Source organism: Mesoplodon bidens, assembly GCF_964165515.1.
Source record: "Mesoplodon bidens genome assembly, chromosome: 2".
Taxonomy (NCBI): Eukaryota; Metazoa; Chordata; class Mammalia; order Artiodactyla; family Ziphiidae; genus Mesoplodon; species Mesoplodon bidens.
In genome coordinates, this window is record NC_138177.1 from 49,268,576 (window position 1) to 49,284,243 (window position 15,668).

The 15,668-nt window shown below is 36.4% G+C and overlaps 1 protein-coding gene across 2 annotated transcripts in view; it reads right to left on the reverse strand.

Moving 5' to 3' along the window:
- NUCKS1 (nuclear casein kinase and cyclin dependent kinase substrate 1) overlaps positions 1-15,668 on the reverse strand; it is a 30,605-nt gene that overhangs the window by 5,985 nt on the left and 8,952 nt on the right. Inside the window, exons 2-6 of one of the 2 annotated variants that reach the window (XM_081226482.1) lie at positions 9,233-9,282; positions 7,594-7,699; positions 4,797-4,852; positions 1,720-1,872; positions 800-946 (exon numbers count right to left, since the gene is read on the reverse strand). In XM_081226482.1, the coding sequence (XP_081082608.1) occupies positions 800-946; positions 1,720-1,872; positions 4,797-4,852; positions 7,594-7,699; positions 9,233-9,282 (512 nt within the window). Of the gene's footprint in view, positions 1-799; positions 950-1,719; positions 1,873-4,796; positions 4,853-7,593; positions 7,700-9,232; positions 9,283-15,668 lie in introns of both variants that reach the window. The other variant, XM_081226481.1, reaches the window with a different exon arrangement.

Genomic DNA, 15,668 nt, shown 5'->3' on the forward strand with positions numbered 1-15,668 from the left:
TCCAAACTCTTTTAACCAACACTGTAATGTTATGTTAGCAGTAATGCTTACAATAGAGAAACAGGATGCTATAGAAACTGCACATCATCCTTAGTGGCTTGTGAAACTAAAAATTGTTTATGTTTAAGACTCGGGTGAAGAAGAGGGGATGCAACTTAACCTGAATAGGAACTAAAGCCATCAAATAACTTTTAACAGTTCCGTCATTACTAACACTAAGACATGATGAGTAAAAGTTCTATTTGCTAGAATAAAAAAAAGCAAATCCAGCTTTCTGATTTAATCACAAACTAGCTTCAACCAGGAGAATACCTGGTAGAAACCACAAGGGCCTAAAGAAAATGAATCTATGCTGTCAAGTGTGATTTTATTCTGCTAGCAGAGAGGATGGTGTAGGGATCAGAACACAGAACTTAAATGTATTACTGTAGGTGTGTATTTTCACAATTTCAAGTCTTTACTAGCTGCTGGGATTGTGATATCAATGGGAAAAAAGGGCAGTAATAACTATGCTGGTGGGGTGTTTCTACCACTGTACCTGACACTAACAGGTAATTCCCAAATCTTGACTTTTATATGGCAGTAGTTGAAGAACATGGCTAAGCCACCAGACTTTCAGAGGCGCTGGAGTCCTTATTAATAAATAAGTGATACTTCCAGGTACAGAAGACAGGATCCTTTTATTTTTGTTAAGTACGTGGCCAATGCCAAGCCCTAATGAAGAACTTCTGTAGAGAAGGTTTATTGGTTCTTCACATTTTTCAAAGCAGTAATTTAATCTGACTTCTGCAGAGCTCACCTGTGGCCTTTAGCCTGGGTTTGGGCATTTTCTTTTCTTTTCTCTCAGGTTTGGACTTCTTAACCATCTTTTTGTTTTTCTTTTTTGAACTGCCATAGTCACTATCATCATCGTCTTCCATTAGGAAATCCTCATCACTGCCGGAATCTTCTGAGAGGAAAGAAGAATTTCAACGTCCAACTTAATGTATACAGCCTTCCAAGTGAACAAAGGGAGAGAGTGCTAAGAATGGAGAATGGATTTGGAAGTCAAACACTCTTGGATTCTATTTGCAGCTGTACTACCAATCTGGTTGGAGCTGTCACTGGCCCCACCTGTAAAATGGTTTAGCACGCACCATGAGGGTTACATGACTGACTTGTTTTGAAGAGTACGTTGAAAACAGGAAAAGATAAGACTTAATCTGGATAAAAACTGAAGCCATCAAGTAACTTTTGGTAGTTCTATCACTCCTATATAGTCCTGATGAGACTAGGGAAATGAAACTGAACTGATTTGGTGTGTTTGGCCCAAGTATAAACAAATGAGGTAAGAAAACTACATACAAAGCAGATAGACATGTAATTAATTAATCTGAGTAACCTGTGAAACATCTAAATGTAGTTAACACCTTTTTTTGCAAGGAGAGGTCTACACCCTTCTCCACCAAGCCAAAATACAAATCTTAATCACAACACCCACCATGTAACTGTTAGTCTAACAATTGTTCATTCAGTATTTGAGTAGAAATGATGGACATAATGATCATGAGAATCTCTGAACCTTTTAAAATATACATAGATATCAAAACAGTCATCTCTTTTAATAGCTAGTATCTAATTTAAGCGACTGATTTTAACACTGAGCATCCACAAAAACGTGGAAGTAATCGAGGTCACGAACTACAACCATGACCAAAGTAACAAGGCAGCTTTACGTACTCTCCTGGAATGGCACCTCATCCTCTTCTTCTTGTTCTTCTTCACTGCCCACATCTTCCATGAGCATCTCCCTCTGTTTAGAGGCTGCTTTAGAGGCTGCCTGCCGTTGCTGGCGCACATTTTTATGATCTTCTTTTTCATCTTCACTGTCCTCTGCAATATTCAAGTTATAATGCAATGATCAAAGAGTTATGGGTTTGACAGCTGACTAGAAAAGCCGATATGAGATATAACCTGCAGCTTTATTTCATTCAAAAAGGGTAAATTTTATCCCTAAAAATTTCTACAAAATATACAAAAGAGCTAAAATTCAAAGAATGAGCTTGAATGAGACTATGCACCCACTACTACATATGAAATAACTTAGGCATGTAGTTCTAAGTAATAATAAAGCTGAATTAAGGTGTGAGCACATGTTTCCTATAACATACTTTAAACTTGTACCATTGCTTTGCCCTGAAATTTGCAATCACATTCAAACCTACCTACACAGTTTTTAGAAACTAAAGTTAGAAAAATATTTTTCTAGAACAGGGGAAGATTGTCTTCCAGTGATATTTATTCTAAGATACAAAACATACAGAACCTAAAATAATGCCAAACTACTATCCTTTTCAGTGAATGAGGTGTGGCCATTTCAGTTTAGAGGAGATTGAGGGAAATCTTTAAAACACATATTAAAATCAATTAGATCTCAATACAATTTTATAAAAAAATTACTTTCATATACTATAGTTTATTAATTAAAAGTTCTTTTCAACACACAGTTGTGGTTGTGCATAAATCTGGTTAAACAACAGGATGCCAGCCTATTGGCTCTAGACCAAGTTATATTTTTATTAGTCTCTACCTACAGCCCTTCTCCTGGACTTTGAGGCTCCCTTATTCTGTTAAGGTTTAGCTGTTACTCTTCTGGAAACACTCGAGTCTTATAAGCTTTGCCATGGTCAGTGTTCAAGTCATCACTTTCACTACCCAAAACCTCACCTGAAGACAAACAGACACAGGGAACGGAACTGACTTTGGTAGACTCAAAACTAAACGCACCTCACAGTAGCTTAACACTAGTACAGAGTTATTCATCTTGAAGTGCTCAAATGCTTACAAATGTAAGAGATTCAAATTAGAATTCACAAGGCAGATGAATAAAAGTGTACGTTACATTATCACAACAGCACTAGATAGTGCAAAAGGTTAATATAATTTATTTTCAGACAATTAGCAGACTTGGAAAAAAAACGGAACGCAAAATAGCTCAGTGGAGTGAATCCAGTGGAACTCTGTCTACCCTCTCTACATATTAGCTAAATAGCAGTCTCATTTTTTTTTTCATGTCGGTTCATTGGTTTGTTTACTTATTTATTTTTGGCTGTGTTGGGTCCCCGTTTCGGTGCGAGGGCTTTCTCCAGTTGCGGCAAGCGGGGGCCACTCTTCATCGCGGTGCACGGGCCTCTCACTATCGTGGCCTCTCTTGTTGCGGAGCAGAGGCTCCAGACGCGCAGGCTCAGTAGTTGTGGCTCACGGGCCTAGTTGCTCCGCGGCATGTGGGATCTTCCCAGACCAGGGCTCGAACCCATGTCCCCTGCATCGGCAGGCAGGTTCTCAACCACTGCACCACCAGAGAAGCCCAGCAGTCTCATTTAAAGGGGGATCCAGGAAGGCAAAAGCAGGGGAATATAGACCACAACTAAAATGGTTGGGCGCAAGATGGAATAAACTCTCAACTCTTTTAAGAGTTACATTTTAAAAAATAAATACCAACGAGTAATCAGGATTTAACATTTAATTTAGTCAGTTCCTCATTAATTCTTTTTTTTTTGCAGTACGCGGGCCTCTCACTGTTGTGGCCTCTCCCGTTGTGGAGCACAGGCTCCGGACGCGCAGGCTCAGCGGCGATGGCTCACGGGCCCAGCCGCTCCGCGGCATGTGGGATCTTCCCGGAGCGGGGCACGAATCCGTGTCCCTTGCATTGGCAGGCAGACTCCCAACCACTGCGCCACCAGGGAAGCCCCTCATTAATTCTTTTAAGTTAGAATTCTTACAAAAAAACTTTCTCTGTGGCTACTGTTTCAAAGGTCTACTTCCCAGCTAAAAAGAGTCAGATTGAAACTAATTGTTGTTTGCTTTTCAACTGGAGTCATCACTCCCCCTGATTCTTATTATTCTATTTAGTTTGATATCTTTTATTTGTTCATGTAAATGGTTTTCAATTTTGACTATGCATGAGAATAATCTGTAAATACTTATACAAAACAAAGCCCCAACATCCCACCTAGACCTTACTGAATGAGAAGCCCTGGGATGGGACGGATATAAGTATGTTATAAAAACCTTCATAGCAGACTTCCCTGGTGGCGCAGTGGTTAAGAATCCGCCTGCCAATGCAGGGGACACGGGTTCAAGCCCTGGTCCGGGAAAATCCCACAGGCCGCGGAGCAACTAAGCCCATGCGCCACAACTACTGAGCCCGTGTGCCACAACTACTGAGGCTTGCGCGCCTACAGCCTGTGCTCCACAACAAGAGAAGCCACCGCAGTGAGAAGCCCGCACACCGTAGTGAAGAGTTGGCCCCGCTCGCCACAACTAGAGAAAGCCTGCATGCAGCAAGGAAGACCCAATGCAGCCAAAACCAAATTAATTAATTAATTAGAAAACCCAAAAAAACCTTCATAGGGACTTCCCTGTGTGGTCCAGCGGTTAAGACTCCACACCCCCAATGCAGGGGGCCCGGGTTCGATCCCTAGTCAGGGAACTAGATCCCACATGCTGCAATGAAGATCCTGCACGTGGCAACGCAACTAAGACCTGGCGCAGCCAAATAAATAAATCAATTTTTTTTTTAAAACCTACAAACAAAAAAAACAAAACAAAACAAAAAACAAAACGAACTGCCTCCACAGGAAACTGTAATAAGCCACCAGGATTGAGAACCACTGTGAGCTCTTTGAAGGTGGAAACACGTTTGTAATGCAGCATTTACCACAGAGCCTGGCATTATAATAAACCACTTATTAAAATGTCCAATAAATAAATATATAAATAGAATTACACCTATTACATTAAAAATTCTTTACTACCTGCTGAGTGAGAATCATCCTTCTTGGTCTTCACATCTTTTTCTTCTGAGTCCTCACTGTAAGTGGAAGGGGGAAAAGATTAAAAATCTTAGATCAAAATCCAAGTGAACATAAAACTCTGGTATCTGACTGGAGAAGAACGCTGAAGAAAACCTCTTTTATACATAAAATATTCAAACAGATGCCGAGGAGTGGAACTGCTTGCATTATTTCCCTACTTCATAGGAATGCTGGTGATTAAGAACAATTTTAATGCTGGTGATTAAGAACAATTTTATCTACTTTTAGAAAACACTGCTCCCTCTGAAGACCCAAAGGAAAAAAAGAAGGTATCTCAACACTGGCTAAAAACTTTTCACCTATGGATAAGACCTGGTTCAGGAGAACATATACTAAGAAAATTTTTTTGTTGTCAGAGGCAAAGTATGAATATACTGAAAATAAATTATATAATGTATCAATGGTGGTAAAGTAGGCAAGTAAATGGATAGTCCCAAATATAGATGTAGAAAACACCTTTATAATTACTAAAGGAAACTGGAGTTTAGTTATATAAATTACAATACGCCTAAAAAATTTATCTAAAACAAAATGAAAACAAATCAATTAATTAATTACCTCCTAATATTAAATATTTAGGAGTCCAATATTTCTATACATCAGAAACCTCAACACATAGGCATGCCTTGTATCATGGAGAAAATAAAAGCGAGCTAAAGGTCACTGCAGAGTAAACTAAGAAGTTAAGGAGCTTCAAAGTTCAATGGAAAGTTTTATAAAATAACTTTTTAGGTCACAAAGATGCACATTTTATATCTTCACAAATCTTAAACTGGAAATCTGGGTTCTAGTGTTCTGTCTTTGGCATGAATTATTTAGTTGTATGATCTTAGGCAAATCACTTGTATTCTTCAGCGCTAAAATTTTATGATTCCATGAGAAATTCTGACAAAAAAAAAAGGAGGCACATAAAAGTTGATAGCTTTCTTTTCTCAAACAGCAGATCCTGTAAATCTCTTTTGGTATTCCTGTAATTTAGACCACACTCAAATGACAACCTACTGAACCCAAGATTCCTAAGCAAAAAGAAAAACCGAACACATTTCTTTACTAAGCGATCTGATCCAAATATACTATAATTCTGAAACCTGTGACTGTTCTATATAAATATTTTATGCAAAGTAAGCATTTAATTCACAAGTCTATTACAATGATGAAGAACGGTATCATTTCCTCTAGTTCTTCTATTATTGAGTTTATAGAGACCATTAATCCTTGAGCCCCGTTACAGTGAAGTCAAGTAAAAGCTAAACTTTTAAGTAGAGACCAACAAAAAAAGCAACATAATATTGGTCTGAGGGAATAAACGTACAAGGTACTTAATACAAATGGCAACAAAAGCTATATTTATTTCAACCATTCCTGGACACTTCACAGAGAGTAATAAAGCCAGATGACTGCAACAAGGAAAAATTTAGGCTGGATATCAGTTATATTGATGAGACATTACAACAGGCCATGAAGATGCTCATTCCTAGGAGGAATATAATAAAATAAATATAATGTAAGGTAGTTCTAAGTTGGGCTGCTATATAAAACTGGATTAGAGAGATATATTCTGAAACTATGGAAAATGTGTCTCCCTACAGTATAATTTTGTCTTCTTTTTCCTCAAAATTTTTCCACATTTCTGAAATTCTCCAGGGAAGAAAATATTAGATGTTAGCAATTCAAGCAAACAGAAAATACTTAGGTACATTTATCAATTAGTATTATTTTTACAAACTTAGTGTTCTGTGAATTCAGAATGGAAAGATTTCTGCCTAGGGATTATAGTGGTTTTAGTGCTCAAAAGTAAATAACTTAGAAGAACTAAGTGAGAACTATTAATTCATTTCTTTGAACTGCTCATACTTAATAGTATTGTTTGGAAGTGGTATAGCCTAATGGTTAAAAAAATGGACTTTGGAGTCCAACAGACATGGTTTCAAAACCTACTGGTCTATTTGCTGGTCCTTGGATAAATCACTGACCCCTCTAAGTTAATATTACTTACCCTAATAAAGGTTTTGTGAGAATTAAATGATAATGAATATAAATTAGCATATAATAGATACTGGCACATAACAGTCATAAATGGTAACTATCATCACCACCACCACCACCACCACCAAGGAGGTCTTAAAGTTATGCTACACTGAGTACGAGAGTGAATGAATGTGTATAGCTGTAAGAGCAGAGATGAAAGCTACAATACCCTGGTCTCATGAGGCAATTACAGTTAAAAATACAACTCATCTGAATTCATTTATAAAACTAAGGGAAAGGAAACAGCCCAAAATGATTAAATTATTTAAACAAAGTAGAATTGACTATAGACAGTAAAACTCGGCAGGCAATGCAACATTCTATAAGCTTTAGTTATGATTCTGCCAATGATTTGTGACTGAATAGGAAAGGTCACTTATTCTTTGCCATTTCTACAATGAAAATGCCAATACTAACCTTGGGCAACAAATTATATACTTAAACAATCTTTCTGCCTTTGTTCAGAGGTTTGAAGTAGCACCAAAGTCATTCTGGCATACTTGGAGCTCACCTTGGATTCCATGACCTTAAAGAGGCTAACCTCTAGACTCAGAAGCACTGTCTGAGATAACATGAAACATGTAAAACAATATTAAGTGAACAATAAGCACTTTCCCAAAGTAACTGAAGATTCTACCAATTTAGAGACCAGACACTATCCTCATCTGAGTGGTGACAGTGTAAGAAGAATCAGACTTATGCCTCTTACCTATCTTCCTGTGAATTCTTTCCAGATCGCCTCTTATTTTTAGCTTCTCGGGGAGATGATCGAATTTTCTTAGCTGGAGGGCCCGAATCTCTTCCATAATCTTCATCTAAACAAAGTATTTTTCAAATTCAATGAACTATATTATGATTTTCACATGTCAAAATTACCACTCTATTTACTGATAATTCTCTCATGCTATTTAAAAGGTGAGAGGGCAGAATTTCCTAAATAATTTTCTTTTATTAAAAAAAAATCTTTTCTACTCCAGTTCCACCTTAACTCAATCGTTTCCATTTTTGCATATTACTCTCTAGTCCTCATGTGTATATTTTAATATACCCAGTCAAATATCTTACTTTATATTCTACCCTTTTAATTTGTTAAAGACTTGTACATGTTTCCACATCTTCATATTTATTTGTAAACTGTTATAGTAATATGGTTATATTACAAGCATTTTTAGACTGTAAAGAACCCACAATTCTACAATCCTAACACAATTACTGTTATCAAGTAAATTACTTTTAAACTAAAGTATTATATATAGCACACTCTGGCGCTTGAGGAAAATACCTCCAATTTAAAAAGTCCTATAAAACCTTAAAAAGTGACTATTCCAAAACTGTTTACTACACCATCATATATAATCATGAGTATCTAGAATAGTCTGAAGCTTCAGCAATTATTAAATGGTTGGATAATTATAAATTATGGAATATCATAAAACCATTAACCAACATAAACTTTTAGTAACACAAGCAAGATAAGTAGGGATGGGGTGGGAGGGGCACAGAACTCAATTCTATAGCAAGATGTCAACTATATTTTTAAAAGGAAAAAAAGGACAAAAAGGTTAAAATGGCCACCTGCTGGCTAAAGGACTTTGAATAATATTTCTGCCTCAGTTTCCTTATCTGTAAAATGGAAATAAAAATAGTATAATCCCATTTTAACAGGAATGATCTAAGGATTAAATGAGTAAGTGCAAACATTTAGTAAGCATTTAATAAATATTAGTATTACCTCTGGGAGGGTGGATTATGTTTTTATTCTTCTTTATACATTGCTGCATTTTCTAGGTTTTCCCAAGGTACATAATATTATGTTTATAAAGTAAAATTAGATTTTAAGAAAATAAAGGAAAAAGAATAGTAAACACATCTGGAAAATGAGAATAAGGACATACTCTAAAAAGACCTTTTATGGCTACAATTTAAGATACACTACTCACTCTGAGTTAGTTCACAAATCAAAGGTATTTCACAAAATACTCTCATCGTACTTTATTATGCAAAAAATTTACATACTCCCTATTATAATGTACGAGTTTTACCGTGATTATAGCAGGAGATATATTAAACTAATAAACACTGCATCAGAATTATCGGACATTTAAACTCTGGACTCCAAAACCAGATAAGAAAAAAAATTATTCAAGTGTTTATTTTCAATGATTTACTAAGGAAAAGTTAAAATCCATGCAAGTTCAACGTTTGAGTGACACAGATTGACATAATTTATCAACAGTCTAAAAATAAAAAATGAAACCTATTTCAAAAGAATAATAAGAATGTACACAAGCTGGGTATTCTTCCACTAGTCAGTCGAATTCACAACTTATTGAAATCACAAAACTTACCAGCATCATCAGATTCCTGAAATTGTGAATAATCAACGACCTTCCTATTTCTGTAGAAAGAAGAGACTCTAATTAAGATCATAAAAGTGTAGGACTTTTCTAAGATATCAGAACCCACATTTCTACTTCACAAACAGAATTAGAACTAGCTCTCTGAAATTTATTTTTCAACAAGCCCCTACCTCAGCCAAAAAATGTCACATTTTGTTATAGGAAAGTATAGCTTAAACCAAAAGTATTTCAAATGACAATTTTCATATTGCTTATCTGAGGCATAGCCCAAATACTATCCTTTCCTACAAAACAACCTCCCACCTCCCACAAGTACATAAAACAGCAAAATAAGCCAAACTACCATAAATATTCATTATACAGAGATGATATCATATGCACACAAACCAAAACTGTAAATGTTACCTTATTCTTACTGCTATACACATGTGTACACCTGATAAATAAGGTTATTACTGAGTTTTTTTTCACGGCAAAGTGACTTTTAAATATAATAGTTAATTATGGTCACTATGGTGACGGTAAGTTAAGCCTTACATAGGAAGGGATGGAAAAAAATGGATTCATTCAAAAGATGCTCTTTATTAAAGAGCTTTTTTTTTTTTTGGCCATGCCACGCAGCTTGCAGGATCTTAGTTCCCTGACCAGGGATTGAACCCGGGCCACAGCAGTGAAAAACCTGGAATCCTAACCACTAGGCTACATGGAACTCCCTAAAGAGCATTTATTAAAGATACAAATTTATGTATTTACTTGACTCAGTGATTTTTTTTTGACTCAGTGATTTTTAAGTACTTCTTACTAGGTAAGGCATCTTTAATATCTCAAACAAATTTAATTTCCATTTTCCTACTTCATATTCTGAACTTAAAAGTTTAAAATTCCTCTCTTAGAGAGATATAAGAGCTTCCATGTTAGTATCCAAACAGCCTGGAACTTAAAAGAGCCTTAGATGTACTGTAACTAAATGGAAACTGAACAAGTGAACCGAAAGAACTATAAGGGAAACATGCCACTAACTACACTTAAACCTAAGTCGAGGACTATTCCTGGTTTTATAGATTAAGACACCACTTAAATGCAAGAACAGGAGAGTCGGAATTCAAGTGCAGGCAGAACTTCTATATAATATGCAGAAAGTGATAGGGTGGGGTGAATTCTGAACACATGTTTGGGGCTTAGATGTGGAGGAAGGTATAGCCACATCCTTGATTTGAGAGAGACAGAGAGAAAAAAAGAAAGGCTCTTAAGGAATTTTGTATTCTGTTTTTCTTTAGTCTACCGACAATGAATTATCTTCTGACTTTACTGCCTCAATGAGGCAAGATGCAAAACTATAAAATATGCTGTAACAACATTTTGTTATAAGAAACTGAGTTTATATATTAAAGATACCATTCTATTAGAAAAGTTAATTTCAAAAATATTGCTATTAGTTCCACTTACATGAGTTACCTAATCAAATTCATAGAGATAGAAAGTAAAATGGTGGTTGCCAGGGGTGGGGTAGTGGAGGATGGGGAGTCAACGGTATGTACAGTTTCAGTTTTGCAAGAGGAAGAGTTCTGGAAATTGAGTGCCCAAAAATGTGAATGTATTTAACGCTACGGAACTGTACATTTAAAAATGGTTAAAATGGTAAATATGTTATTTTACCACAATTAAAAAAAAAGAATAAAATAAAAATATTTTTTCTTAAAAAAAAAACCCTATTTGGGGGGCGCTAGTAATCAAATGCTTATCATGTTGCAGGAAATAGTGATTTTTAATGACAGATACCATGAAAAACAGTATTATGAACACAGTGCAAAGATGACCATTTTCTGCATTACTTAGGATCAAGGCAAATGGGACATGGAACCAGGGAAAAAGGATCCAGAAGAGGGAGTTTTAAATCTTTATCTCTAACAATTATGTACAGGTTCTGAAATCGTGGGCATAATAATTTTAGGTTAGCTGGTGGAATTGCAGCTAAAATACTGGTACAATTTCCGGTATCAATTTCTGGTATCAATAGATACATCCTACGAGACTATATAAAGGAGGGTAACCATATGGCAAAGGATCATATGAAGAACTATTGAATAAACTGGGATTTTTAACCTGCGAAAGGGAAAACATGTTAGCTTTGGTGATCAGATCAAGTGTGGGTTCAATATAAAGAACTTCCTAACAGTTTACTAATGATAGTTACTTCCTTAGTCTATCACTAGAAACACTCCAAGAAGGAATTATATAGTACAAAATACAGAATCTGTTAGTAGGAATCCTGGGTTCTAGACTTCAAGCAAATCACTTACTTCTCTGGGCCTCAGTTCCTCATCTGTTGGAACTGATGACCTAAGTTGCTTGACAGATCTAAAAAGCTGCTCTATAAAATTAAATTATCAAAGTTTAATGAAAAAGATGACTTTTTCAATTGTAAATGGTCAACTATCCTTTTGCACACCATACATCTTAACATGTACCGCGCTGTACCATTTGTTTTCTTCACTAATCTAAGCTTCTTGAAAGTAACAATCATGTCTTATATCCACATTTCTGGTACAGAACAAGGTAAAAAGTAGGCACTCAAATGTTTTCTGAACTTTTTGCTCTTAGGATCAAATTTTAAGAGCTCTGTTAGAAACCTAATTTTAGAAAATACTCTAGAGGATAATATCCAATCTCCTTAAAGACTTTTAAGATCTCATCTCTTGCCACTTAACAAGCAAGCAACCCCAGGAGGCTTAATTCTACCAATCAGGTTGTTTTTTACCACTTGGTCATGCAGCTCCCTTGCTCAGAATGCTATTCATATCACCCTCACTCGTATCAGATATAACCTCACCTCTCAACAACTTTAATCCCTTATTGATACTACATAAACTACTAAATGTCTGTCTTCCCTATTATATCTGAACATCTTAAGGACAGGGGTTGTCTCTCCTTCATCTGGAACACCAAATTCAAGGAAGGCTTGATGAGTGAATGGACTTGGACTTGGCATCTGCAAAGGATTAGTGTGGGAAAGGGAATCAGTAGAGAGGATGCATGTACCACTGGAGTTTTCAACTTATCAGACATTTAATCCCACTGCCAACGACAAAAGAAAATTTAGTTCTCTCCAAACTGAATAACTTGTTATTTAAAATCTAAGAGATTTAAAAGGGGAATTCCCTGGTGGTCCAGTTGTTAGGACTCGGCGCTTCCACTGCGGTGGCCTGGTTCAATCCTTGGTTAGGGAACTAAGATCCTGCAAGCTGCACAGTGCGGCCAAAAAAAGAAAAAAAAAAAGGAAAGATTTAAAAGGCAATTATTTAGTACGTTTTTTCTATCCTAGTTTTCAACACAGGAAAACTACAAAAATGTCACATAGACTATACTGACATTATATAAGCAATTAAATTAAAAAATTTCAAAACTAAATTGAAAGACTACTGCTTCCCTTGAAACACAAAATATTTTAACTTTCAATTACGTGAAAATGGCCAGAATTATCTTACATAATAAATGTTATTTCTCGCAAAAACTGTAAAACCTGAGTAAAGCAAAATATGAATATAGAAGCACTCTTGCCTTAAGGGTAACTAGTCAAAAAAAAATCCATCTATAAATGCTAAAGAGGGGAAAAGAAAACATAATTTAAATAAAAGGGGCTTCCCTGGTGGCACAGTGGTTGCGAATCTGCCTGCCAATGCAGGGGATACGGGTTCGAGCCCTAGTCTGGGAAAATCCCACATGCCGCGGAGCAACTAGGCCCGTGAGCCACAACTACTGAGCCTGTGCATCTGGAGCTTGTGCTCCGCAACAAGAGGCCGCAACAGTGAGAGGCCTGCGCACCGTGATGAAGAGTGGCCCTCGCTTGCCACAACTAGAGAAAGCCCTCGCACAGAAACGAAGACCCAACACAGCCAAAAATAAATAAACAAATTAATTAATTAATTAAAAGATCTATGATAACAAGGGTCATTCACAAAAACTCACTATAATGATTTATAATAATAGTTTGGTTCATTTTCTGCTTTCTAAAGATGCTTATTCAAAACATACTGTTTTCCACTACTTAGAGATTTACCTTATTCAGGGTTGATATATATTTTTGATGAACTTATTCCTATGCAAACTTGAAATTAAGAAGGCAATATTTAAGTCTAAAGGCATAGGAAGTCCTACCTCTAGCTGAAAACAAAGCAACATTCTCATTTTTATTACTTAAATTAAATGCCAAAGCTAAACCAACTCTTCAGTGTAAAATGAGCATCAAAAACTGGAACTGGGAGGACAACACAAAATTTCAATATAGCATAAAAGTTAAAAACACAGATTTTTTAAATTGGGTTGAAATCCTGGCTCTGCCAGTTACTTGCCCTCACTGAACTTCAGTTCCCTCACCTGTAAAATAGGAATAACAATACCTATCTCTCAAGATTGTTTCGAGGGCCAGGTACACAATTATCCAATAAATAGCAGCCATTATTTCTTGTAAGCACTTACTTGTTCCACCCAGAATATTACTGCAATCTTGAACCCATGTGAATACACAAGTAACACTCTTATTTATTAGAACAGCACGATTAAGCTGCTCCTTTTAAAACCATTGTCTCAAAAATTAAAATAAAATAAAAACGTTATGTCTTAGAGTATTGGTTCTAGTGCTATTTAGAAAGATTGTCTTTAAGAGTTTGTTGCTCATTTCATTAAAATGCAATATCAAAATACCCCCCTATTTTTATATTAATTCCAACTTTATGATAAAGTTTTCAGTTGCCATTTAGGCCAGATAAAGTAGCAACAGTAGCTATTTTAAGTCCACCATTTAAGTTAGATCGATTTCTATCACTCAGATCAACTGGAGTTCCATCTAAGTCTAAAAGTTTGCACTAGAAAACAGAAGTGTAACCCAGTAAGGAAAACAAATGTTTAAAATAGAAACTATAAGAACACAAATACTTCAACTAAGGGGCTTCCCTGGTGGCGCAGTGGATAAGAATCTGCCTGCCAATGCAGGGGACACAGGTTCGATCCCTGGTCCGGGAAGATCCCACATGCCGCGGAGCAACTAAGCCTGTGCGCCACAACTGCTGAAGCCCGTGCACCTAGAGCCCGTGCTCTGCAACAAGAGAAGCCACCGCAATGAGAAGCCCACACACGCACCACAACGGAGAGTAGCCCCCACTCACAGAAAGCCCGCACGCAGCAATGAAGACCCAATGCAGCCAAAAATAAATAAGTTTTAAAAAAACTTCAATTATGTGCCTGCTCTTACTTTAAGTTGACATAATCGCTATATTTAGATTCTAAAGGTACCTTGGTCACAAATGAACCAATTCCTGGATGATCACCAGAGGGCTTTGAGATAAGCCCTTACTTTTGCATCAAAGTGCAAAAATGAAAGGTAAAGTTGGAAGCTAGACAAAGAACACTAAAAATCCATTTTTGGCACCAAATGTGGATAACTCAAGCAATAGGATTTTTTTTTCTTCCATTCTCTTAATCCTCAACTTCTTTCTACTAAATACTGGTAAGTCTGCCCCCAAAATGCCTTTTCTTTCTTACAGCAGCAACCATCCAAGACCAAATCACTGAAATGACCAATTCCTGAAATGTGAGGTATGTAAAACTAACATTCTCAAGAATCAAGGATCAACAGTATTTCAGAGATGGAAACTACCACATCTTTTGAGATGATCTCATCTAACCCTTTGAACCTTAAAGATGAGAAAACAACTTAAAACCACAAAATTCAGTGCTACTCTTTAACAAAGAATACATCAAAACATGGAGAAACAATTAAGTTCCAGGTGAGGAAGCAGAACCTTAAAATAGAAACCCACATTTAATTATTGACACCCTAAGCTTTGTATTACTTAAAGAACACAAAATCATTTTCTCAAGGCAAATCAGAGAGACTTTTAGACAATTTACTACATTATTTAGCTCAATCAAGCTATCTTCCATTTTTGCCCTAAAGAAGTCCTATTGTTCTGACCAATGCAGGGAAGGAGAAGAAACACCTAGCTAATTTTCTAGAATTCAGCAATTTTCTCATTAGGCACTTAAAGTGCACTTGAAATCTGAGTTTTGAGAAACCCAAAATAGCTAACAAAGCTCTTTTCACTAATCACCTAAGTGATAAACATCTAGAACAATGTTTCTCAGTCTATTGGTCACAACCCACTATTGGGTCCTGAAATCAATTTACTGATGTATAACCAGCACTTTATTTTCTTGGCTGCGGCTTGCGTGGGATCTTACTTCCTGACCATGGATCGAACCCAGGCCCCTGGCAATGAGGGCACTGAACCCTAACCACTGGACTGCCAGGGAATTCCCTATAACCAGCATTTTAAAAGAAAAAGAAGCAAATAGAAAATATCAGAGAAAATTACACCTAAATAACTGCCAAGTTCCTGAAACTTGTTTCAGGTATTTGTATTCTTGT